Genomic DNA, 27,724 nt, shown 5'->3' with positions numbered 1-27,724 from the left:
AACAGGGCTGCTCTCCGTTTACTGCTGAGAATGAAGACCCCCTTGTTAAACTGGAAAATTCAAGAAACCAGCTTGCAGTACCCAGCACAAAGGCTATTCATTTTCTTCATCAGAAATTCCATTGAGCATATAATAGAAAGTAGGAAAACAATTGCTTAAAAGATAAAGTTGGGGGTTGTTATTTAAACATAAATTGCTGAGGGAAGACAGTTTTGCACACCATCTTACAGGTCTGTGCCCCTCTGGAGATGTCACTGCTGGTATGCCATGTTGCAGTGTAGCGGGTTGACCTTTCATACAAGATGGCTGGTGCTGTGTGTGCCCCTGGTTGGCATGTACTGTACGTGACAGCAATGCAAGGGAACACCACAGAGAATAAGAAACCCCGTCTACAGAAACAACATGAGGTCGAACGCGTGAAGGAGAAGAATGAGGGGAGCAGCCGCAGCCAGCAGGTATATTGACACCCTTCTGATAATATCTGCAGACACCCTTAAAAACTGGTAGAAGTATTCATTGAAAGAAAGATGGGCACACTGTGTGTTAAGAAGAAAAATACAAACGTAAATTATTTTCTGTCTCAAGAAACTGAAAAGTGTTTACGGGATGTAAAATCAACTGATGAGGAGGACATTTTGATTTGGAGTTGGGATTGAGAATCTCTGATGGCCAATTCTGCTCTTGCCAAGTGCGATTCCCCCATTGGAGCAGAGAGAGCGACACGAAGGTGGCAGACATGAAGGCAGGGCACACTGAGCCACTAAGCCAAGTCCAGAGACGTCACAACTGGAAAGACGTAGGTGTCGTAACAAAACCCAAAAGCTGTGAGCTATGCAGTGGTGGCACATTTCATGGGACTCTGTACATGAGACAGTGCATTTAAACCTGAACTTGAAAGGTAGGAGAGCAAAAGAAGATGAGAAAGGACAGAGAAGCAGGAGAATGAAGACGTTCAAGGATTCTACACCTTTAACACGAGGCAGAACAGCAGCCAATGTGCTATCACTGACAATACAAGGAAAACACTGTGCTGAGAAAAAGTATTTGCCCCCTTCCTGATACGCCTTATTGTTAAAAATGTTTAATACTGATTTTTATTATTTTTTTACTTAATTGAATTAACAATATGAAGTGTAATTGCCTCCTTATACCGCATAGCTAGCTGCAATGACTGTAGCCTATAGTTCAGTATCGGTCGTTCACGTCACTGTGGATTCATTTTCCGCAGCACTTCCTTGCAGAGCACTGCTGAGCTGCTCACTTCATGTCTCATTTGGGTTTTGCGCTGCACTTTGTATAGGCCAGTGTAAACTTGAATATTGTTTCCTGTGATTTTAACTTTCTTTTGTGTTTTGTGGAGGTCAAACTTCAGTTTTCCGTTCACAGATTAATGACTAGACATTCTCCTTAAGCATTTTCTGATCCAGAACAGAATTCAGGGCTCCTTCAGTTACGTCAGGTCATCCAGGTACTCCCCTCGCCTTTCCTCTACCACCCCCAAACTTGACTGTTGGCTTGACGTTCTTATAAATTAATGATACGTATGTATGCTATCTGTCTGACATAATGGGTCAGTGTTGTCCATAAAGTTCTACTGTTCCCTCTCCCGTCCACAGCACGTTTTCCCAAAATGCTTCCAGGTGCTTCTTGGCAAGTGACGTGCAAGCATGTACTGTATATTCTTCTAGATCAGCAGTGCTTCATTTCCAGGCTTGCTTTAATGCCCGTTCTTTTCCCTTGTGATTGTGGCATTGTGACAACGGGCCTTTACTGCCCTTTGGGACTCCCCAAATGATTTTATGTTGTGCTCTAACCAAGCCTGTCTCTGTGACAGTTGGTGTTGGACAACTTTATTCATTACGTAGATAAGGGAAAACCAAGAGTCTGAGGCACCTTGAAAGTCTCTTTCTAGAACAGGCACACTGCCTTCTGGTTACAGTCATTTATAAAACATCCTATGGAATACATAAAGCGAGGCGGAAATGTGCAGTGACATTTCACTCCAAGCGTTGAAGGTGGCAGTGCTGTCTGTGTAAGTCCTTGTATGTTCCCCTGAAGGTTTTTACCAATCAAAATGCACAACTTTAAGCAGCGGATCACTTAAAGCCATTATTTACAGCTAAGTGAAAAGGTCTTAAGAGGGTGGTGCGTGTTTATGTGCGCTGAAGCACCAGAACATAATCTCTGAGGTGATCACTGGTCCCACAATGAGGGCTCTTGGACTGATGGAGCAAATAAGGCAATGAGCAGGGTGACCAGCTGTGAGGCAGTCGAGAAACGACACGCAAGGCGCTGCAGCACCTGCCAGCCAGGGATGGACAACACCTCGGCCCTTTGGAAAGCCGTCCTGCTCTCTCTTGTTCTGGTAGGTGCTTGGATTGTTACTAAAGAATTGTACTGTGCTGTTCAAGAAAAGAAAATGAAGGACGAGTTGGGCTAGGGCCCTGCTAACAATAATAAGCATACAGCGAAATTATACATTTGATAACTCCAAAGGTGCAAATACTGACTAAGAGATTTGAAGCAGTCCACTTTATTTTGATTACGTGATTCTTGGGAGTATGAGAGCGAAGTGAGCAAAGCAAATATTTTGGACAGAGTGAACTATAAATGTAAAATCTGTGCAATCAAATAAAACAGTTCAGGCCATAGAGTCATGCTGCACACATCTTAAAAGACATTGCAGGAGCGCACAGTATACAGTATAATCCTACCAGTACTTTATTTATTCTCTGTCGATCTTAGTCCCTCTAGTATACGCCATATGTCACAACTGCAGCCCCATGTTTTGACAGATTTCGAGAAAGGTGAGAACAGCCTTCACTTAGACATTGCAGGCCGACAGAAAGGAGCGCAGCAGGCAGGCAGCTCTGACTTGTTTCTCTTCAGGAAGAATTTGTTTGTTCTTTCAATGCAATTTATTTTACTAAACAGACTTGCTGGTGCTAAATGGAGCTGCCATTGGGGCGCTGGTGTGAACGGCTTTGAAAATGGATAACATGTCAGGGACTGTTACTAAGCAGGTGACAAAAACTTAAAACACACAACAGAATTAAAAATAAGCACAGCTAACACACTTTTTATCTGAGAACTCAGTAATTACTTAAAATGACTTTAAACAGTTCAGGCATTAAAAGAGCAGCAACGTGAATATGGAAATGAACTATTAAAAGTTCAGACAGTTAAGTGACATCTTAATTTAACCAAATTTGCATTTTTTGCACATTGATAATGTGATTTGCATTATAGATTTGGGTTTGTTACAATGCAATGAAGGGCGCTAAACAAAAAACAAAAAAAGGACTTGAAACAAAGTTCAGCCTGCCACAGTCACAGTGGGAACAATAATATGGAAACACTGGACATTTAAAGATATTTCAATAAACAATTGCATATAATATTGTCTGTGGTGGGCTGGCACCCTGCCCGGGGTTTGTTTCCTGCCTTGTGCCCTGTGCTGGCTGGGATTGGCTACAGCAGACCCCCCATGACCCTGTAGTTAGGATATAGCGAGTTGGATAATGGATGGATGGATGGATATAATATTGTGAATTCTGATATATATGAGTTTTAATTATCTTTAAGCAAAAGTCACATTTTGAAACAGATGTAATTAATTTTTATAAAGACAAATTGTACACAAAAAGGTAAACCGGTTATCCATCTGTCCTATAGTGCCTTCCTTCTATCTATCTATCTATGATATAGTGCCTTATCTATCTATCTATCTATCTATCTATCTATCTATCTATCTATCTATGATATAGTGCCTTATCTATCTATCTATCTATCTATCTATCTATCTATCTATCTATCTATCTATCTATCTATCATGTTCATTTATGGTACAAAATACAGCAAAAAATATCGTCAAAAAGCTCAGTTATTAAATTATCTATTGGGTGAAGCAAAACTAGCAATTTTAAAGAGTCGAAATAATAAACAATCTGGGACAGGGGACACTAGTGCTGTCTTGATTTTCAAGATAAACATACGATCCAGAATAATAATGGAATATACGTATCATAAATTGATGAATACATTAAGTTATTTAAAAATGTGTGGGGAATTAAAGGGATGCTTTGCTCAATTGAGGATGGAGAACTAAAAATGAATGTATGAGACATTAGTTATGTTTTCTGTATTTGTATTTTGTTTTCTTAGGATGATGTTAGTATCTATCAGGTATTGTGTGCTGTGGAGGGGGGTGAACTGGAAATGAAAAGAAAGTGGTGGGCATCAACAATATGCTTTCATTAATGTGTGGAGTAGGAGGAGTGTAAAGGGGGAGTAGTGGTGGTCTTTGTGTTATAATGAAATATTAATTTTTTGAATTTCTAATTAATGTGCGGAGTAGGAGGAGTGTAAAGGGGGAGTAGTGGTGGTCTGATATATTTGGCCTTTTTTGTTATATTTCTGAAAAATTGGGCTTGTTTGGTTTTTGACTGTGTATATTGTTAATATTTTCAATTTTTATGTTCACAATAAAGGGTTTTTTAAAAATAAAAAAAAATATCTATCTATCTATGATATAGTGCCTTATCTATCTATCTATCTATCTATCTATCTATCTATCTATGATATAGTGCCTTTATCTATCTATCTTTCTATCCATCCATCCAGTGTATAGAAATTTTCTGTTTATTATCAAAATTGATCTGTCTGTAGGGAACTTTAATATCAAATATGTTTAGTGCATGCATTATATGTATAATGTAAACTTTGATATAAACGTATAAAACTCAAATTTTCTTTTTAAAGTCACTTATGAAATACTTCTTGCAGAGTGATGTTTAATATAGAAAAATACAGAGAGAAGGTAAAAACATAAAAATGTAACATTTGTATACATAAACCGAGGCAGATGCTCCATAAATGCACACCACACTATCTCAGTGGGCCTCAGTTATAGTGCCATCAGTTAACTGGATGTTCCAGAAGTGCCATGTAACCATCTGAGCTCCTTCCTGTTTAAAATATTTGTTATTTTTGTTTTTGTTAACCAATGGCTAATATTATTAGCTCACTTCAGCATACTTAAGTATATACAATACGAGTTTCTGCTTTCCCTAATAACCCGGTTTTTGTTGATGGTCCTTACAAAACACAATTTCACAGTAAAGTGTATTATTTTGAATTGAAATGGGTAATAAGTAGTAGTAATAAGAAATCTGAGTATATGTTATTATTATTACTATTATTAGATGGTTATGATTTTCATTTGTTTGTGTCGTTCACTCAAGTACTTCTTTTTTTGTTTGCCATACCAAAGCCAGACAATAAAGTTTTAGCACTGGTGAATTGTGCTTTACTTTAACTTTAAGCGATTTCACAGGCTGCTCATGTAATGAATTGAATGTTTTAGCTGTACAGTAAAGACCAGGTGATAAGAAGTACTGTCATTTTGTGAACTACAAACCGCATGACAACATCTACAGTACTGGGGTCCTTGGTGGTGCTGGTGTGAAACGGACTGCAGCGCAATTCAGTGGTGTTACAAAGGTGATGTGAAGCTGATTTATTCAAAGCTAAAACCTGCTATAAATTGACTCTCCGGTATAATTACTGCCTCAATACACAGTGGGGATTTGTAAATATCTACCCTGTTCTCTTGTCTGAAACACAGCTTCTCCATCAGCTATCGAGAAATCTCACTTCATTCTGTGTAGTCGTGGCTTTGCTAATTTGTGATGTACTTTTCTTTCTTGTTTTTATTACACTTTTCTTTATTTTACAGTGTTGTCTTTTTCAGAATGCAGGGCTATGTATGCACTTAAAAAGACATAATAGTGTAATCAGTGGTGCTCAGATTGTGGCTTACACAGTAACACGAAGTGCATACTTGGCCGAGTGCATCGCGCCGATAGTGAAACTTTCTAAAAACAGGTGTTTGGGAGTTTTAACATTTTTTTGGAGGGTGGGGTGCAGAAAGAAAGACAGGAAGATTGTTCTTTAAGGGTTTGGCAATACGTTTCCTAGAAAAAGATCCTGGGGAGGCTGAATGTGTCTTTTGTAAAGACAACATGTCTAAACACGAACAAAACTGAGACATAATGACGTACTCTAAGATAAACACTGTAATCCAGCCAGACAATGAAATTGCTATTCCAAAGCGATTGAGAAAAACAAAAATGCAGCAGTTACTGCTTTCGATGACTTTTGCCACTTTTGTCAATGCTCCTATTTAAACTGTAAGCGCTGAAGAAATCATCTGATGAGAGCCCTGGATGATGGGAATTGTAGTCCCTAGATCAGCATTTGTCACAAAGTTGCAGATAAATGGGAGTGGGGGATGGTAATACATGTTAAATACTTTTCTTACTAGATGAATCGCACAAAATGGACTACACTCACAGCCACAGCACCTGGCAAGTACTTGAGCTTTATACCACACTTCCTAAATGCGTCGTCTTTGAGTTTCATCGAACTTTCCTCTTTCACTTCGCTTCTGCTGATGGCCTTCATTTTCATAAACCCACATGCCCCATTTCTTGGTGACATCACTGTCAGTTCTGTGGCATAAATGGGACGCAGTGCATTGTCATCATTAATCCTTCTATATAAAAGTGGTCGGGATTGTCCTCCTGTCCCGTGAGTGCTACGCAGGCGCGGAGTTTCACACACGCCCCGTCCATTTTGCAATGCATGATGGGATTTGTAGTTTCGTTTTTCCAGGTAAAAGATGATTTTCTACTCCAGGCTGTGCGGTATCTTCTTCTTTCTTACTATATAAAAGCGTTCGGGATTGTCCTTCCGTCCCGGTATTCCGCTTATCACAGACTTACTACTTGCAGCTTGTGGTACGAAGCGACATGATGTGAGCAGAGTTCTGGTGCTCCCATCGTTCCCTTGCTTTTGTGCGCGATGCGCTGGAAAAATAGACAAAATGATGTCTCTGGAAATAATTAATGTTGATGGAGTACAAATGCCTCACCGCGTAGTAAATATCAGGGGGGTTCAAAAGAGCGACCTCAATATAGATTAAATTTCATCACAAAAATAACAAACTACGAGTATTAAAATAATACCACTCAAATGCAATATAACCAAATTAATGAGTTTGTATAAAATATCAAATTGATCGACATATTGAATTGCTTAAGAAGTGTTCAACTTAAAAGTCGGTCGCCTTAAAAGGCGGGTCAGCCTAGTATATAAATAAAGTCAGTTAATTTTTCTCTTTTCTACAACATTATCAAATTTCGATCAAATCAGTCAAAGCATTTTTGAGGTTTTGCAGTATTTAATATTTCTATCAAGAGGGGTGAGGTGACCCCTAAATACTGATAAATCGAAATGTCCTTTCTTAGTGGGCAACTACTGACACAGATGTACCGTCCTGCCAAATTTAAGTTTTTTAGTTAAATGAGAAATAACATTTTTGTTGGTGAGTGAGTGAGTCAACTTTGCATTTTATCCATATATAACACCATTTTTACAGTATATGCAAAAGCCTAATTTTTTGATAAATAAAAAGTTGAACTTTGTAAAGAAAATTAGGTCTGATTATTTTGCATGTATTACAATAAATATGAATAAAGCCACAGAGATATTGTAGTTTTCTATATATATTTTAAAAGTTATTTTTTAATTAAAATCCATCTTGTACAATGTAGAATAAATTTTGACATAAAAAATAAAATGTGATGTCAAGTCTATTTCAGTGTCCAAAATGTGATGTACAGTGGATGAATTTCATATAAAAAGCCTAATTTTATGTAACGAATTGGACCGAAGATGTAGTTTGTATATTGATTTACTTAGCAGACACTTTTCTCCAAAGCAGCTTATAAAAGAAGTCAACAAATCTGAGTAAACAACAGTCTGAGAACTGTTCTGAAACAAGTGCTACAGGTCAGGTCAGTCAGGTTAGGTCAGGTTGGGGAGCATGCAGCAGTACAGCACCCACCACATGACGAAACAGCTTGGCATCCTGATTGGCAACCGCCCAAGCAGACAAGCTGTCCAATTCCACCCTCCGGAAATGACCCTCTATCTGCCACAGCCAGGTGTTATGTAGGCGTCCCCTTGTCCTGGTCCAGCCACTCAGGTCCTCAACAATGAGGATCCTGTGACCTGGATCACCGTCGGGGAATCGCAGCACATGATGTAACTGACGCTCCCTCACAATGCAGGTAATGTGCCTCATTCGGGATTCAGTGAGCAACTGCTTGCTCGACACAAAGTCAAACCAGCGATACCCAAGGATACTCCAAAGAGACACAGTACCAAAGGAATCCAATCAGGTTACTGGATAGTATCCATGTCTTGCAACCATATAGAAAGACAGGAAGCACCAGGACTCTAAAGACTTGGACCTTCGTCCTTTTACATAGATATCGGGAGCGCCACACACCCCTTTCCAGCGACCTCATGACCCCCCATGCTCTCCCAATCCGTCTGCTGACTTCATGGGAAGAGTCACCAGAGACATGAACATCATTGCCAAGGTAAGTAAACCTCTCAACACTCTCCACAAACAGACACACTGCTGATGGCTGTGCTCAAGAGGTCATTAAAGGCCTGAACCTTGGTTTTTATCCAGGACAATTGCAAGCCCAGACAATTAGACTCCTCGCTCAGTCTCTTGAAAGCCCCAATCAGAGCCTCCATTGACTCAGGGAAGATCACAATATCATCAGCAAAGTCAAGATCAGTGAATCTTTCTTCACCAACAGATGCCCCACAGCCGCTGGACCCCATGACCTTGCCCAACACCCAGTCCATACAAGCATTGGACAAAGTAGGAGCAAGAACACACCCCTGACGAACCCCAGAATCATCTGGGGAAAATGCAGAGGTTTTGTCTCCGCTCTGCATGGATTATGAGTGATTTGGTAGTGGAATCTGCTCCAACCATTAGTAGGAGACTAGAGAACATGGAGGAGGTGCAGAGTCCACACAGGTGGCTGGGACGTGATGTGAAGAAGCTGCGGCAGGCAGCACTCCCACTTCCATTAAGGTGATTTGTCACAGCTTATAGCACATGCCACAATGTGGCCTTCAATGGACTGATTCCTGTCTTGTGGTTGTCTCCACCAGGATGTACACAGTATGTCAGATCAACACAGCAGTCAGAAGAGAGTTTAGGACATTGCTAGACAGATCGCTTTCATTATAGTCACTCCCCTTACTCTACATCTCATCTGATAAATCATGGTTGTGCTTTTCTTTTTTAGTTCTCAAAGACTGCAAATTGCTGGCATGACCTCGGAAACAAAGAGTATGATTGCTGGCCATATTCACAGCCCAATGAATTCAACATGATTGATTGTGGAGGTAAGTGTGGTGAATGTCTTGTGACTTTCAGGGGGCAAGTAAAAGGCAGAAGAGCAATCCCAGAATAACACCTTGCAGGTCTAGAAGAAACTGAAAGAAGGTGAATTAATTTGTTAAGCCAAATAAATACACAATGATAGCTGCAAGGGAAGGGGCATTAGAACATATAAGAGTGTTAAATGACAAACCTAAGCCCCTTTTGGGCCTGATTTTTACACATAAACACAGCTGGTTAACTTGTGGGGTGGCCGGTCCATTTTTCAACTAAAAGAAGCGAACAAGACCTCTCTTCAATCTACTCTGTCGATCTCTAATGCAACTGACCAGCTCACTTCTGACCCTTAGCTAATCTGGCTTTTGTCAAGGAGGTCCTTTTAAGCTCCTTCCCTAAACACAGGCTGTCCAGCAACCTCAGCAGCCCTTTAGTTTCAAAATGGCCAGAGCCTGAATTAACTATGTAGCAGAATTCCATTGCTGCCATCTATTGTCCAGGTGGAGAAACACCACCTCATTCTGTCATCCATTATCACTGCCTTATTTCTGTGACCATTGGAATTCCGTCTCCTGGGATTGGAATCCTGGCCAGAATATTAGATTGCCAGCATTGAACGTGTCCAGATTTACAATGTTAAAGAGAAGTTGGACATAAAAAAATGAATTAGTTAAATGAATCATCCATCAACTTTGGATTGAAAAAAAATAAGTGTAAGAAATAAGTGGGTTGTGTATTAGAAGAGTATACATTTCAATCTATTATGACGTGCATTGTGTATTTTTAATCTTTAATTTGGATTTTAATGTTTTTCACTAATTTTTTCACTCACTTCAACTCAGGTCTTGAAATGTCTTGGGTTCATCGACCTCCGGAGAAAATAGTAAGTGGGCAAGATTTTAACGTCACCTACTCCGTTATCGCATCTGACGCGTTCTACGAGTATGCTGTCAAAAACTCCATTTTTAAATTTAGGTGAGTTCATTTGTTTATTGTACACACATATTGTGATAGTCTTGAATGGATGATGCAGATGTTCAGTTCCTAGTTTCTTTCCTTTATTATCACTGTACCGTTCTTATCTAGTAGAGAAAAAATGTCTCAGTGAGTTATGCTGGCTCACGGAAACCATAAACGGAATGTCCAAGAGGACCCCTTTTTGAAAGTTTGGAGGAAAATGGAGTGCTGTTCATTGCTATGGAAAGAGGAATCTTGATTGTGGTTCAGTCAGTCAACAGTACACACACACACAAATATATATACAGTATGTACTAGGGGGCTCCGCCCACTGCTCATTTCGCTCGCCCACCCCCTGGTTTGGTTAACCGGATATACAATTTTAATTGAATTTTCATGGGAATTGTTACATATGCATTATTTTCATTTTTACTTTAAAACTTTAGTAAAAACAATATTTGGAATTAACTTTTCTTCAAGATCGCATTGAATTTTGATTCCATGTTTGGACTTACATCATGACAACACAACGTATATGCCTGTGAGTGAATATCGTTTCTTTCTCTCTAATAAATAAAATTACTTTTTCGAATGTTTCGCTTTGTCGCTGACGTGTCATCTTGAACGTATAAAATTATTTTCCTGATAAAAATTTATAAGAGCTGAGAGCACAGGAAGTGTGTCTTACAAAAGCGACTTAGGTACTGAGATTAGATGACCGTGGTCTTGTTTGAAAATAGTTGTTGTAAGTAGTGCGTGACTTGAAAGAATCTCATGGCTAAAGTCTCTGTCTTACGGGACTTCATACCACACCAACATTTTTGGAATCTTTTAATTCTCACTGGCAACACAAATTAGATGATCTACAAGTCTCCGAACTAAAGTTTAAATCTTAACAATGTATTTGATGTCTTTTTGCTGTTCAGTTATTTCACCGAGTAATCATTTCCATTTATTTGCACTAATGCAATCTTTGTTATACTTTTTTTGAAACTTTCAAGTTTTTGTACTTTCATTATTGCTAACCTGCTCTGCATGTGTACGGCGCCAACATTTTTGAATTCTTTACAACGTTCTACTTTGTCATCTACTCTTTGTCCTTTATTTCTGGCCCCGGGCATGGACTCGTCTCGCGAGACGTATAAGTGTCTCTCTGAGAAGATGACATCTCGTCTCTTTCCAAGATATATATAATAGAGAGATGTGTGTATATAATATGCTTTGATAAATGTAAAAAAAAGTTGATGTATTTCAAACATATATATGTACATATACTGTATTTCATATACAGTTGTACTTGAAGGTTTGTGAACTCTTTAGAATTTTTTATATTTCTGCATAAATATGACCTAAAATATCATCAAATTTTCACTCAAGTCCTAAAAGTAGATAAAGAGAAACCAGTTAAACAAATGAGACAAAAATATTATACTTGGTCATTTATTTATTGAGGAAAATGATTGAATATTACATATTTGTGAGTGGCAAAAGTATGTGAACCTTTGCTTTCAGTATCTGGTGTGACCCCCCTTTGCAGCAATAACTGCAACTAAACGTTTCCAGTAATGTTTGATCATTCCTGCACAATTTTAGCCCATATCTCTGTACAGAACAGCTTCAATTCTGGGATGTTGGTGGGTTTCCTGACATTAACTGCTCGCTTCAGGTCCTTCCACAACATTTCGATTGGATTAATGTCAGGACTTTGACTTGGCCATTCCAAAACATTAACTTTATACTTCTTTAACCATTCTTTGGTAGAACGACTTGTGTGCTTAGGGTTGTTGTCTTGCTGCATGACCCACCTTCTCTTGAGATTCAGTTCATGGACAGATGTCCTGACATTTTCCTTTAGAATTCTCTGATATAATTCAGAATTCATTGTTCCATCAATGAAGGCAAGCCATCCTGGCCCAGATGCAGCAAAACAGGCCTAAACCATGATACTACCACCACCATGTTTCACAGATGGGATAAGGTTCTTATGCTGGAATGCAGTGTTTTCCTTTCTCCAAACATAATGCTTTTCATTTAAACCAAAAAGTTCTATTTTGGTCTCATCCGTCCACAAAACATTCTTCCAATATCCTTCTGGTTTGTCCATGGGATCTTTAGCAAACTGCAGACGAGCAGCAATGTTTTTTGGACAGCAGTGGCTTTCTCCTTGCAGCCCTGCCATGCACACCATTATTCAGTGTTCTCCTGATGGTGGACTCATGAACATGAACATTAGCCAATGTGAGAGAGGCCTTCAGTTTCTTAGAACTTACCCTGGGGTCCTTTGTGACCTCACAGACTATTACACGCCTTGCTCTTGGAGTGATCTTTGTTGGTCGACCACTCCTGGGGAGGGTAACAATGGTCTTGAATTTCCTCCATTTGTACACAATCTGTCTGACTGTGGATTGGTGGAGTCCAAACTCTTTAGAGATGGTTTTGTACCCTTTTCCAGCCTGATGAGCATCAACAACTCTTTTTCTGAGGTCCTCAGGTCCTTTAATCGTGCCATGATACACTTCCACAAACATGTGTTGTGAAGACTTTGATAGATCCTGTTCTTTAAATAACACAGGGTGCCCACTCACACCTGATTGTCATCCCATTGATTGAAAACACCGGAGTCTCATTTCACCTTCAAACTGACTGCTAATCCTAGGGGTTCACATACTTTTGTCACTCACAAATATGTAATATTTGACCATTTTCCTCAATAAATAAATGACCAAGTACAATATTTTTGTCTCATTTGTTTAACTGGTTTCTCCTTATCTACTTTTAGGACTTGAGTGAAAATCTGATGATTTTTTAGGTCTTATTTATGCAGAAATATAGAAAACGAGCCAACCCGCGGCATACCATACGCCGCATAATCAGGCCAGTTTTTTAATAATTTTTAAGCACAGGGAGAAAATTAACATTTGAAAAATCGATAATGTAATAAATCAGCAAGAAATGCAACATTGTAACAATGCACAGAACGAACCAACACACGATCGTCCGTGCGGCGCTCAGGCCCGGGAGGAGAGGGGAAGGACGTCTGTTGATTTCTCGTCCAGTATGCGCTGCCCGCTCATGTGCCCACCTCCAACTCGTCACTTGAGTCGTCGTCTTTAGACAGTCCAGATACACCTGTGACTGACATAGACGTTTCATTGCTCTGTGCGGTTTTGGCTGCTTTTCTATATATAATCCACCAAGACACCCAACCACGGTAGCAGCGAGGTGGGAGGGGGGTGTGTACAAAGTGCAGGATCATCTAAGAAGATGCATGTTTGTTGCGGATGCGAATCGCTGTATGTAGCATGTAAAACAGTTTGCAATGGTGCATGCGGTCATACGTTGTAACCGAAAACTCGGTTTTTAAAGACTGCTTACTTCATTGTGTATACGACTGTAGGTGAATGAAAAGATGCAACTCTGGAGAGGGCAACATACAATACAGCGTTTTACATCCGTGATAAACATGCCTCTTCTTAGATAGTCCTGTCGCGTCCACCCTCGTTTTCAAGGCATACACACCGCCTGGTCATGTGGTGCCTCTGTGTGAACCGGTCAGGCACAGAGAAAGTCAGCTGCCTAGAGAGATTCTCAACTGTTGTAGGGCCTGCATTGGTGAAGCAGGTGAGACGGTAATGAAACAGAGGCACAGGGCATATTGGTTTTTAAAGACTGCCTCCTTCATTGGGTTTTAATCAATGCACGGAACGAACCAACACACAGTCATCCATGCGGCGCTCAGGCGCGGAGGGTGGAACGGGAGGAGAGGAGAAGGGCGTCCACTCCGCTCCCTCTGTCATGCTAGTCCTGCTGATTTCTCGTTCAGTATGCACTGCCTGCTCCTGTGCCCACCTCCAACTCGTCACTTGAGTCTTTGCACAGTCCAGATGCACCTGTGACTCACGTAGACTTTTCATTGCTCTTTGCGGTTTTGGCTGCCTTTCTATATATAATCCACCAAGACACCCGACCACGGTGGTAGCGAGGGAGGTGTGAACAAAGTGCAGGAGTATCTAAGAAGACGCATGTTTGTCGCAGATGCGAATTGCTGTATGTAGCGTGTAAAACAGTTTGCTATGGTGCACACGATCGTGCATCGTAACCGAAAACTCGTTTTTTAAAGACTGCTCACTTCATTGTGTTTTAACCTCAGTTGTAAAGGAATGTTTTAAGGATCCCATGAGATACCCCTCGCAAACAGTTTTACACCGGATATGGCGATTCACCTCCGCGTGAAACATGCCTCTATTAACAGTAAGCGTGGGTCGGAGCTGTATGTGACCTCTACGACAGACGAATATAAATGACGCCGGTTTTTCTGTGTCGTCGCGTCCGAGTTGGTGGGCGTGGCTCTGTGAGTTGCCGTCGTATCCAATGGTCTTGGAGTTGGAGGGAGTGGCTCCTTCCTGCATGCGCCATAGGTGTCTCACTTGTCAGTGGCTTAGTGAATCCACGCCCCTTCCGGCGTGCTTTCCATGGTTGTCTTGCCTTAGTGCATTATATATATAGATTCTAAAGGGTTCACAAACTTTCAAGCACAACAGTATATCTCCTAAACTACCAACTTCCACAACTTTCCATCACCACTGTTATCCAAAAGCACTAGAATCACTAATATCAAAAATTTTAATTATTAATGACAGCCTTTAGAAACCTAACAGTGTTGTAAGTTCCTGGATTCTTTCCTGTTGTTCATTACAATCACAACTTCAATTTAAAAAAGCATTCATGATGATTTGTGTGATATATTGCATGTCAATAAATGAGTCGCATATTCAAAAAAGATTTTGGAGAGACAATTGCTCTACTTTTCTTTGCCTTTTATATTAGTAATGCATCTGAGGCCAAGAAATTCTGTTATGAGAGAGACTGCCCGGAAAACTGGAAAAATGCCAACGAGGACAACTGCTGCGTTTATCATGCGAACATCCACTCCTGTCCGCTGGCGTTCATGGTTGGTGATTCAGCATTTTACTAATTACAGCTCTCAGTGGTTAAGGTTATTAGAACGTTCACTTGATTGTTTCCAGTTTTTTTGACTCAGTATTAGATGGAAGCAAATAATCTGATCCTGGAGGTGCAGGGTACACAATTATTTCACCACAGCTGTCAGACTGAAACCTCTTTAGGATGCATTAATCATTGCTTTGTAATGACATTTTTTTTCCTTATAGTGTTCCAGGAAAATGTCTACAACAGTCACCCTGTTTTTTGTATTTATTATTATTATTATTATTATTTTTTTGTTATTTTTTTTTTTTACAGAAACAGGGTGGCATTTGTGGCCCTTGGATCCCAGATGATGGCAAAATTGTTACACACACCATATCTCAGGCCGGCAAAATGTCTCAGGAGAACTGGACAGCTAAGGTACTATAGATCCCATCTCCTTCTAGAGCCAGCTCCTTTCATTGACTAAATATTTTAACGCTTGCATTAATCTCATGGCAGGCAAGGGTAAGCAGATGTGCCACATGCAGATAGTCCACAAGTCACCTATGGTGCAGTACATACATACAGACATTCCATGTCACCTCTTATTGAATTGCAAAGATCTACAATAAGAAGACCAAAACAAATTGCTGCAGCACTGTTATTAATCTGGAAGTGTGCATTTAGCTAATATTGTATTACCTTGGATGAATTTTAGTTGCAAAAGACATTTAAATTTTAGGCAGGATATACTCTGAAAATTGTAGATATCTCCTGATATTCTATTATTTTTTTCTACCAATGTTTATTTTTCTAGTAAGTTTTAAAGCCTGTAAAAGTATCCAATTTAAATGAATAATATGTTACACATCCATCCATCATCCTACCCACTATATCCTAACTACAGGGTCACGGGGGTCTGCTGGAGCCAATCCCAGCCAACAGAGGGCGCAAGGCAGGAAACAAACACCGGGCGGGCAGGGCGCCAGCCCACCGCAGATATGATACACATTACACACATAATAGTCATAGCCGCCTGTTAGATCACTCACTCTGTCATTATAAATTTATGACTGGAACCTACTTTGGAGCAATTTATAAACTCGCCTTACAGAGCCATCTGTTCTGAGCATCACCAATGGGCAGTGCAGTCGGCTACTTGATGTGCGTAATGTTCAGTGTTTTAATGATCCTAAATGTGGACATACAGTTATTTCCAAAAACATTCTTGTGACCAATTTTAAACGTGGAGATGCATGAACAAATGTTTCCAAATCTTTCTGACTTGCAGTCTGTTTATAAATCACACATTATTTTAAACTTGTGTGTACGACAAAGAGTGTAATGTCTGTGTCCTCAAATATCCTTAAATGGTAAGAACTGACCCACGATTAACCCTGTGAAAATGGCAAAAGAAAAGGCAATCGATCTGAATGTTTAGTTAATGTTGGTGTTTAGTTCTTGTATGACAGCATGGGTGCAAACTGCGGCACCCGCCATGTTTGGAAATCTCATCTTCTGCTCAGACTCCATGTAAACTAGACCTCGACATCCCTCATCATAGTGAATACTAATGAACAATGGAGGCATGCGAACCCAAGCATAGGGAGAGGTGAATGGCCGTTCCCCATTGTGTGTTTGTGTGACAGTTCCACATACTGATCCCACTTTTAATAGTGCAATTACTCCTGTTTTAGAGTATCTGCTGTTTCATGTTTACTTTTGAGCCCGCACAAAGTGAAGGAGTATTCCTCTATGAAGAGACCTTCCAAAACTTGAACATTTATATGCCTTTCACCTCAGCACATTAAACCTACAAATAACTCAAGCCAGGGTTTCCCTGTGTGAAGTTACATTTAGTTGACTCTTCATATATCACTGATAACTTTATTTCCGTTAGGATTTTGTGATGTGACCCAGCAGCCATTCTACCTGTACTTCAGAATAGGTCATCCACCTGAAGCTAAACATGTTCAGCCTCGGCCGGTACATCTAGGAAAAGCTTGGGATGCTACTGAAAGAGATGTTGGTAAAACCAGCAGGGGGATGTGGATGTGGATCCCAGTGCCCCAGTGCAGTATCGGGAACACTGTGCTGTAAATATGGTGCCGTCCTTTGGATGAGATCTAAAACTGAGGTCGTGACTCTCTGTGGTCATTAAAGATCCCTGGATATCCTTTGTAATGAGCAGGGGGTATCCTGATGTTCTGGCTAAATTGCCCACCATGGCTTAGTCCAGCGTTTCTCAATCTTCTTTAAGTATTTGCCACCCGAGTTTTCATAACAGTTTTAATCGCAAGTAACGTTTTTTTGAAAGGAGCCCACTAATACCAATTTGTTCTTTTTTAATTAATGATATACTGTATCATAGATGCATATTTTATTATACCTACTTAACTTTTATCGACATTTATCTAACTCTATATTTATTTTTCTACTATCAGAATGTAGTTGAAGTTAATTTGTTTTGGTTTCAATAGATGTATTTTTCACTTTTTTGATTCTTGCTTTCTTTTTTTCACATCTTCGCGCCCCCTTTTTGTTACTTTGTGCCCCCCTAGGGGGTCCTGCCCCACAGTTTGAGAACCACTGACAGTCATTCTTGCCCCCTAATTATTCCCCTGTCTGTATCTGGCTATCACTCTCACAACTTAGCCACCTAATAACTCTTGTGTGGTGAGCATACTGGTGCAAAAATGTCTGCTGTTGTATCATCCTGGTGGATGCTGCAGAGTAATGTTAGTTTTAGCACTTTGAGTAGTGAGAAAAGTAAAATGTGAATGTAAAAAGTGATTATTATTATTGTGCTTGGTGGGGTGCTTACACACACTTATTATGGAGAGCTGAAGACACCCTCTCTAATGTTGAGTGAGTATATTTAACAATATGGTGTGCTTTTGTTGCATCCTCTAAATAGTTCTGTTTATTTTATAGGTGGTCCTGTTTCACCTTGGAGTCACTTCAATTATTGCGCACATCAAAATTGGCCTGATGCATGCTGCTTTGGAGGCTAAGGTGTCCGTTCTCAGTCCACTAGGTTGTCATTTTGATATTTTAATGTTTCTTTAGAAGTTCTTATGGGATGTTCTTGAATTGTTGTCTGCAGATAGCTTCATGGCTAAATCTGTTTGCCTTTTGTACATCATGGTTCACTAAGTCTAAAATATTTTATTCCTATGCAGTATGATTATAGACAAACAAGATTATGAACATATTTTTTTGATAATAGCAAGATGGCTGTGTGGTGTCAGAAATGGTTGATAGTCACCATTACCTTCACAGGACCTACAGTAAGTTCCTTAAACTAGTGTGGACAGGGTGCCAGAGATCGCCCAACCCCAGACTTACAGACGCAAGTCCCGTTTAAATAAAACTGGTTTACTTGTACAACTACCTTCCAGAGAGGTTCCAAAAGTGCAATAGACACAAATGCTGTCTTGTTCCCTTCTCCTCCCATGTCCACTTCCACCCAACTCTGACTCACCTGGATGAGGTCAAGAGGCTTCTTTTTCTTTTATCCCGGACCTGAGAGTACTTGCAGTGCCAGGGTGTGGCTCGATGGATGCACTTGTGTGTCAAATGAGGAATCCCTGCAGCACCCACTGGTGGCCCCCACAGAACCCAAAAAATCTGTTCAGGGGAACTACAATATCCAGATTGCCTTGTGGGTATCCGTAGAGGTAACATGACCCAAGGGAGCTGTCTCTTATTGTTCCAGGGAGCCTGTAGTCCTTCTGAGTTGTTTTCCCCCATCCTATCATTATATTGTCCTCTCGGCTGGGTATTGTTCCTGGGTCCAACCCACCCTACCTACTCTGGCACTGGCCTCTTCCGCCTAGTTTCTGGGCGAGATAGCATAATCTTTGCCCTGGTTCTTATGGTGGCATAGGGCTGGGCTTCTGTCCACTTTAGGAACCATACTCCTTCCCAGCCGGGACGCCTGCACGCCCATGCGTGTCGTCCATCACACCAGCCAATGCTTTACTGCAGAATGAAGTATAGTGAAGTGAGTCAAAGTCTTCATGACACCCAGGGTCACTGGGTAGAAATTTGATATTTAGATAGAAGAACAAGAGGCTGTGATGAAGTACGGTGTTGCATGGATCTAAAGATCAGTTTTGAAACTTTGTCCTGTGGCACTTATTCCTAAACAGGCCCCCAGATTGGCTTTACTTGATCATGTTGACCTCTTTTGGATAAAAGCATCTGCAAAGCAAATACATGTAACTGAGTTGTCAGAAACGTCAGCATTCCTCCATTTTAAAGAGTAACATACAGCACACCTTAACAGCTCTCTGATTTGCAGGCTTTTTCTCAAAGGCACACTAAGCTTAAAGTGTCAACGTAAACCAAACCACGGTGCTGATAAACCCCAGGCTCAGAGGTTAGTGCTACGGCCTGTCACCTTCACCAACCAGGGTTTAACTGCTGCCCTTGCATGTTCTCCACATGCCCCCATGTCACTTTTGTCCAGTTACTTCTGGTCCCTTCCATAGCACAAATGTTAAATGGACCATATTTAAGGGGGTATAGGTTTTATACGTAAACTACCCCACTTTGTACTGGCATCCCACCCAGGGTTGGTTCTTTACACTGCTGGGATAGACTTATGGTGGAATGAATAAAAGGAATTTAGCTACACAGAGCATGCAAGACTGACTGCTTTGGTTAGATCCTGGTAGAATTTGCTCCAGTTTTTACAACTGTAATGGAAAAAACAGAATAAAAATGCAGACATAATACAGTGGGAAAGTACGAGCTGTTTACAAATTACAAATATCTGTTTTCATTTGGTTGGCTTTGTATTTTTTCCCTCTCGATATAATTGCAATATTTCAGTGTTTGATGAAGGGCGCTATAAGCTGTAAACTGCACCATTTTAAAAGAAGACCCCCTTACCCTAGAGCCGTGCTTATCTCTTGTGTGCATTAGTATGCGGTGATGATGTCTGTGACCCCGATGAAGGCTGCCTAACCTGTCCGGCTGACTGTGGCACCTGTCCAATGTCGCTGGGTATAAAGCTTGCTATTGGGCTTCCGGTGGCTGTCTTCTTCACTGGGTTCATCCTCACCATGGTGGTAAGTTTGAAAAATGCTGATCCTTATAATGGCGGTTATTGTAGTTGTGCAGGCTGATTTGGGTGACTGCCCACCCCTAAAAAAGGAGATGCAGCACAGCAGACAGTGTGAAAAATGGCTTGGAACAAAGGAAAGAATGAGAGAGAGGATAACCTCTGTGCCCCCTAACACAATTTCTACAGTGAGAGAGATGGAGGGAAAAACACAAACTAAAGAGACGCCGAGGCTTCTGCTTCGTTTTAAATGGCTGAGTTTAATTGTCTGAAATGAGTGTGAGTGATTGAGCAATTAACTGAAGGGGGGCCTTGTTTTGAAAAGAACGCTAAACTGGTACACCGAATGAATGATTGCGGTAAGAGCTGAATGCTTGTTTTGGCCTAATTAATTCCCTCTAAATGCCAGGATGTCAAACAGTGGACTACAGCTTTAATTTCTATAATCAATGTTGCTTCATACTGTAAATCACCAGTGCTTGTCTGTCAGATTCAGGTCTTTTGAATCAACGTTGTAGTGTGCTCAGCTGAAACAAATGCGGATTCACTTGACGCAATCAGTTTCAATTGTTAGGGCAGGGGGGCCCAGTGCTAAGTCATTGGAGCGGGAGCCACAGCGCTGTTAGTTCAATCTCCACCTGCCCGCTCTATGACCCTGAGCAGGTCACTTCACCTGTAAGTGACGTACCTGCAAACAGTGGCCCATACAGATGAGGGAAAAAGCACCATAATACAATAAATCGTCTTCTTTTTCATCAAATTGGAATGTGATTGGACATCTTTTAATCTTACAGTCTTTGGACAGGCAAGCTTCTTTTACTTTACAGAGGACGTTTCTATTGTGAGCAGCATTTCAAGGGGCTATGCACTTACGGCGAGGAAGCAATCAAAAGCAGGGAGAAGTGTTGCGGTACCCCATTTAACAACAACCAAAAAATGAAAGAAAGACAAACGGGTGCTTAAACACACAACTTGAAAGACATCAATGTAAGGCCAGTTACGCCGTGCTCTCTTTCCTCTTGTAAGCGTCTCTGGCTGTTAGTGGACTTGAGTACACTTTATATGGCAGGTCAGCCGGAAGGGGCGGAGCTTACTCTACATGTCACAGCTGGGAAGGAGTGTCCTCATTGGGTGTCTTCTCTGGGCTAGGGGGAAAGGACAGGATACCATTAACAACAGCGCCATCTCTCGCCCTGGAGGGCATTGCTTACCCCAGTCAGGCTTGTTTTGGGGCGCATGCATGACACACTATGATTGCGCAGATTAAGTGACTTGTTTAGCACCCCACAGTAAATCAGTCATGGAAACTAAACCAGGGAAATTGCAGTTTACCCTCTAACACATTAGGCAGCAGACAGCTTTCATTTGACTTAACTTTTTAAATCTTATTTTTCTGGCTTTGTAAATAATTAATCATCACATTCATGTAGTGATAAACTGGACTAAGCTGGTTAGAAAATGGATTGTTACCATGACTCATTTTCATTAATGTTATTATTAATTCAGTGGTATTCATTCATTAATGATTAATAATTTGACAGGGAATAACTAAATGAATATGAAACATTACAATGAATGCCGGGAATATTAAGAAGTGCAGGTTCCACCACCAAATTACTCATGATCCATGCAGAGCGGAGGCAGAACCTCTGTGTTTTTCCCAGTTGAGTCTGGGGTTCGCCAGGGTGTGTTCTTGCTCCTACTCTGTTCAAAGCTTGCATGGACTGAGTGTTGGGTAAGATCGTGGGGTCCAGCGGCTGTGGGGCATCTGTTGGTGAAGAAAGATTCACTGATCTTGACTTTACTGACGATGCTGTGATCTTCGCGGAGTCAATGGAGGCTCTGATTGGGGCACTCAAGAGACTAAGCGAGGAGTCTGAGTGTCTGGGCTTGTGAGTGTCCTGGATAAAAACCAAGATGTAGGCCTTTAATGACCTTTTGAGCACAGCCATCAGCAGTGTGTCTGTCTGCGGAGAGAGTGTCGACCTTGTCGAGAGGTTTACTTACCTTGGCAGTGACATTTATGTCTCTGGAGACTCTTCCTATGAAGTCAGTAGACCAATTAGGAGAGCATGGGGGGATCATGTGATTGCTGGAAAGGGGTGTGTGGCGCTCCCGATATCTATGCAAAAGGATGAAGGTCCAAGTCTTTAGAGTCCTGGTGCTTCCTGTCTTGCTATATGGTTGCGAGACATGGATGCTATCCAGTGCCCTGATTGGTTTCCTTTGGTACTGCGTCTCCTGAATGAGGCACATTACCTGCATTGTGAGGGAGCGTCAGTTACAGCACTATGGCCATGTGACGCGTTTCTCTGAAGGTGATTCAGCTAGCACTCATTGTTGACAACCGGAGCAGCTGGACCAGGCCAAGGGGATGCCCACGTTACACCCGGCTGCGGCAGATAGAGGGTCATTTCCTGTTGGTGGGACCGGACTAGGGGGAGGTGGGGGTTAATTGCCAGCCAGGTCCCGAGCTGTTTCATCATGTGGTGGGTGAAGCAACGTGCCGTACCAGTGCATGCTCCCCAACCTAACCTGTCCGCTAGTTGAAATTTCTCGGTCTCTGGAGCTGTAATAGACAAGTGTGTTTAGAAAACAGGAGGCACAGGCATTTCATTTACTTCGTTGGCCTTTATCTAGGTGACTTAAAACATTTGAGATTCACACTTGGTTACATTTCTTCAGTTTTTCAAATTGAGGCACAGGTAGGTGAGGGGACTTGTTCATGGTCACAAAGTGTTAGTAGCGAGATCTGAAATCACAACCTCCGGGCTTGAAGTCTAACGCCTTAACCGCTTTGTCACACTGCCTGCAGCTTGCTTATCTTGACAGGAGTATGGGCCTGGGCCCTTGAGAAAGGCTCTTAACCTGATAATTGCTCCAGAGGAGCTTTACAATGACTGACCCTGCACTCTGACCTCCAGAGGTCATGTGAAAAGACAATTTTCCCTTGGGGACAAAATTGAAAATAAAGATTTACATGGCCTTACTTTCACTATTGTATTGTCAAGGCACGATTTAGAATAAATTTTCTCTCCGCAGTAAAGTTCATTTTGTAACCCATGTTTTAACTACAATACCCAAAAACAGTGGGCCCAGATAACACTTTTATACTGAAGGATTCTCTTAGGAAATAAATAATTTGTCTTAGAAGATGTTTGATTTTTAGAGCTTTAATTATTGAACCAGTTATGTTAAGAAGCTGCTGTTCCACTTGTTCTGCCTGACTGCAGTTCAATCTCACAACCTGATGAATGATTTCTTTTTAGTGGTTCCAGTACCAGAAGCAGAAGATGTTTTGGGATGAGAGCTGGATCATTAATTTTAAGGAAATCGTTATTGGTAAGCAGCTTGGCATTTTTATTATGACTCTTCTAATAAGAAATCAGGTATATTGTAATAATCTGTGGTTCCTGATTTATGTTTTTCTTTATCAGGCAAAATTGATGATGACGTTGGATTTGGTAGCATTACAAGTTTACAGAAACTGAACAATCTCTCCAACACCAGCCACGTCACAGACATCACTGTGAAGACTGACAAAAGCACCTCACCGGTGCAGAGCTGCCTAGAAGTCGGGGTTTAGTATGTCAGACTCAAAAGACTAAAATTTACTGCACTTCGTTATACATTGAAATTTTTTGAAGGCGCAAAATTAGGGAAAGACACTCATGGGCCGAGCTTTAATAACAAGTCTGCTCCTTGATTTGTTTGACTTTTACACATTCTAATGAATCTTTTTATGATGACGTCTTACATATTAATTTAATTTCAAAGCTAATTCTGCGTTCACTTTAAATGAAATTGTTGACGGTAGCATGGAAGCCAATTTTTTAAACATCAGAATGTGGTGTCTGTGGTTAGACATTGGAGAGCGATGGGGATAACTGGTTATAGTACCTTTCATAATAAACATCACTTCATATTTTAATCACATCGCACAAGCAGGCAAACATATTTGTTTTTTCTTTTTATACACGTAGGTTGCCATTCATTAAGATGGTCTAAGCATGGTCATTATAAACGCAACAAAAATGTATAAAATCATGTGACATTTACAAACATGAGCACACATGCCTATTTAAAGGTACAGTAATATGAAGATTCAAAAGATTTATTTAAAATGTAATCAAAGTCATGCAAACAGAAGGTAAAACCAGCTGACAACTGAGGACAAGAAAATCAAAACTCCATACATCAGCTTCCCAAAAGGAAATGAACCTCTAGGGGGTCCATGGACCTTTCAAACAATTAACCATCACAATGAGCCAATGGTGCGATCTGAAGCTCAGTTTAGTCCCAAGGCCACACAGCTCGTTTTTGAGATTTTTTTTAGACACTGAGTTTATAAAATAAGATTTCCTTTTTATCGACACATTTTGATTATGAACTCAGCCCAAAATGAGGAGAAAGGGATTGATGCAGACTTGTGAACAGCAGGCTTGAAATAAAGTGAGATGCCACTTTTCACCTTCTCTAATCTAAAGTCTTTATCATTATATTCAATGGGTTTGACTCCTTTTCTGGACTTAAACCTACTATGTCACAATTTACATTCCTCTTGTGGAAATTCTGTAATTCTCCGAGCACATTCTCCGTGTGTTCTTTCATCCCAGAAGGCTAATATCGCTCTTGATCATTGTGTAACAACAATGTCACTGCATTGCTTTCAGGAGGCTCACATCTTAATTCTATTATATGTTTTATAAAATGCCTCAAATGAATTCCATTATGAAGTTTGATGTATCATACTGGTCATGTCCAGTAAAGTAAAGTATCAGTTATCAATGGCATAATATAATGTAAAATACAAAATGGCTGACTCATTGTGTGCAGGGTTCATTTTGTGTGCAGTTATATGCAGAACACATCGGTTAATTATTCATTGATGATCTTCATATTCTTATTTTATTTCTACTATAATTCTACTATTATTACATTTTTGAAATCTAAAATTAGAAGTACAGTGAGTCCAGTGAACATTTATGTTTTGTGTTAGCACTGCTCTCTCAAGGTTCATTGTGTACCTCTGAAGTATTAAGCTCCTTCTGTTGAATTGCAGTGATGGAAGGTCAGTTGCCATACGAAGACTGCAAAAGAAACACTTCACTCTGTCAAAATCAATCCGAAAAGAAGTGAAAGAAGTCAGGTAAACACAACAGTCTTTCCTTAATGTTTTAGAAAGCTGAATTTAACAGATGTAGTCACTGTCTATTAATACCAGTGAACGTTTTGCTGTCAAGTTAAAAAGTATGTTTTCTTCCAAACCAAAGATTCAATTATTAATTAATAGAACTAGGATGGTGTGCATATGGTAGGTTGATAGCTATGTCAACTGATTTTTTTATACTAAATTTATTGAACAAATGCTTGACTTTATCGCAGTGCTGTTAGTGCATGGCAGGTATAATTTTGGGCAGAAGAAAACTAAATTGGACAACATGTCTCCTACGTTGTGCTTGTTCTAAATGCACTGCATCATGGCTCCTGAGCCCAGGGTTTGACTGTGTAGTGTCTGAACCTTCTCCTCATGTCTGTGTTGGCTTTCATTCAGCTCTTCTACTTTCCTCCCATACACCAAAGATGTGCAAGTCAGGCTAATTGGCGGTTAGGAGTTCTTAAAAGGGAAAGATTTAAAGCATAAAACCTCCCTTCTCCAAACCAAAAACTATAAATAGATGCTTAAAATAGGTTTATTTAACAATACTATAGTTAAATACAAAATAAGTATAATCAAATTTAAGAGACCAAAGGCAAGGGCAGAAATCTTTAAATAGAAACAAAGGAAGAAGGTGTATGTGATGTTATAGCCAGGGCTCCCCACCAGCCTGGTTTTAAATTCATGTTGTCTTTGTTCATTTTTGACTCTTTTGTGTCTGTTAATTTATTTATGTTTATTGGCTATTGTTTCTGTTTAAACTTCAACGCCTTGGTGATGTTGTGGGGGGTCCCTCTAGAGGCAGGTATACCTGCCAATCACAGACAGGAACCGCCCTCTGCCCATAAATCCAGAGGGTCTCCCACAGTCCCCGGTGGTTCATTGTGGAGGCGCTCTGAAGTTGAGGAGTTTGTGTCTTTTTCGCTGTGCTTTGTGCTTCTGTTAAATTCTACATTTCTTCTCACCTTCTGTTCTGTGTTTTGACTTTGCTATTGGATTCTGGGACTGTGTTTACCTTGGATTGCCTTTGCCGTCAGCTCCTTTGTGCCTTTTGTCTTGTTTGGAGCTTTACAATGTATCAAAGCAGTTTGTGAGAATACAATTTTTTATTTTATAAAGATCCTGCATATGCCCGCTTATCTTGCTGGGATTTTCACGGTAAATTCCCCCCCCCCATCAGTGGGGATTATTAGATTACATTACATTATGTTTAATTGGAAGTTTTATTGGAACTGTTGGGACTCTTCAGTGATTTGGGACTCCTAGTTCATAACAATATTTGGAAATATAAAAGCAAAAAATGCAGACTAGGATCTTGTTATGATGTAGACATTCATTAAAAATGTATTAGTGATTTTATATGCTTTTCTGACATTTTTTTTTTCAGTAGGGGTTTTGAATATCAAAGAACAATTTACTTTGAAACCGAGCTTATTAAAGTTGAATTCAGTATCTTCAGCCTGTGTCTACTTTGAGACATAACTTTACTGGAAAAAATTAAACTTGGACATTAGTACTTAAGAAAGTGGAAACCTCTGCCAAGTGATTTGCTGATCATAGGAGAATATAGACTCTTGAGTTTCAAGCTGTGCATAATATGTGGCTCACTACACAAGACATCTGCCTAATGGTTCTATCCCAAAAACTACCTCATTTGGCCCATACACCACCTTAAAATAAGTTGGATCAGTCGCTTATAAACTGGCATTTCCTGTCCATTTTCACGTGTCCAGGTTTTTCTAACTCTTACAGTAAATCTTCTCACCACCAGCTCCTGGAAAAGGAGAATTTCTATGAGACTGAGCGCATGCTTGACTCTAGCACAGTGGCTCAACTGTTGAATATTTGGTCAATTGCTGGGGGTTATGGGCCAGAGGAACATTCTTGGGTGCCATTTTAAGATTTACACAGCCCTAGTTTATTGCTGTCATTTTATTTGCATTGTCCTGATAAACCAGATGGGTCCATCCAGAGATCCAGGAGCCACACAGTGTAGATGTCATTACGAATGTATTAGGCGTTTTTATTTTTTTAGTGAAATCTCTCTTTGCATTTTTTGAGGAACAATTCTGTATCATTATTTGGCTCCTATTAAGGTTAGATATTTTTAATTATTTTGGTATTTTCGTTTATTACTGCACCATTTTGTTTTCTTATGGATGCTGCCATTTTGAGGATCCCATTGTTGAGACACAACTCCTAGTTGCTGGGGGACACAGTTCAGAAGTCACACTAATAATGTCATGCAGCATTATATAAGTCGACTCCACAGGTCTATCTTTATCTGAGATTGTACACATCAAAAGAGAGTTCTGTGAAATATTTGTGGTATTTCTGG

The 27,724-nt window shown here is 40.4% G+C and overlaps 1 protein-coding gene across 1 annotated transcript in view; it reads left to right on the top strand.

Moving 5' to 3' along the window:
• The first annotated feature begins 302 nt into the window (after positions 1 to 302).
• The window catches only part of LOC120514322 (atrial natriuretic peptide receptor 2-like), an 81,034-nt gene continuing 53,612 nt past the window's right edge, over positions 303 to 27,724 (top strand). The window contains exons 1-10 of the mRNA XM_039734646.1: positions 303 to 455; positions 9,180 to 9,279; positions 10,114 to 10,246; positions 15,047 to 15,179; positions 15,491 to 15,595; positions 18,092 to 18,194; positions 20,090 to 20,235; positions 23,498 to 23,570; positions 23,666 to 23,813; positions 25,291 to 25,377. Coding sequence (XP_039590580.1) covers positions 303 to 455; positions 9,180 to 9,279; positions 10,114 to 10,246; positions 15,047 to 15,179; positions 15,491 to 15,595; positions 18,092 to 18,194; positions 20,090 to 20,235; positions 23,498 to 23,570; positions 23,666 to 23,813; positions 25,291 to 25,377 — 1,181 coding nt within the window. The remainder of the gene's footprint in view (positions 456 to 9,179; positions 9,280 to 10,113; positions 10,247 to 15,046; positions 15,180 to 15,490; positions 15,596 to 18,091; positions 18,195 to 20,089; positions 20,236 to 23,497; positions 23,571 to 23,665; positions 23,814 to 25,290; positions 25,378 to 27,724) is intronic.

The sequence above is a fragment of the Polypterus senegalus genome, chromosome 14, assembly GCF_016835505.1.
Source record: "Polypterus senegalus isolate Bchr_013 chromosome 14, ASM1683550v1, whole genome shotgun sequence".
NCBI lineage: Eukaryota > Metazoa > Chordata > Cladistia > Polypteriformes > Polypteridae > Polypterus > Polypterus senegalus.
This window is presented reverse-complemented; position numbering and strand designations above follow the sequence as displayed.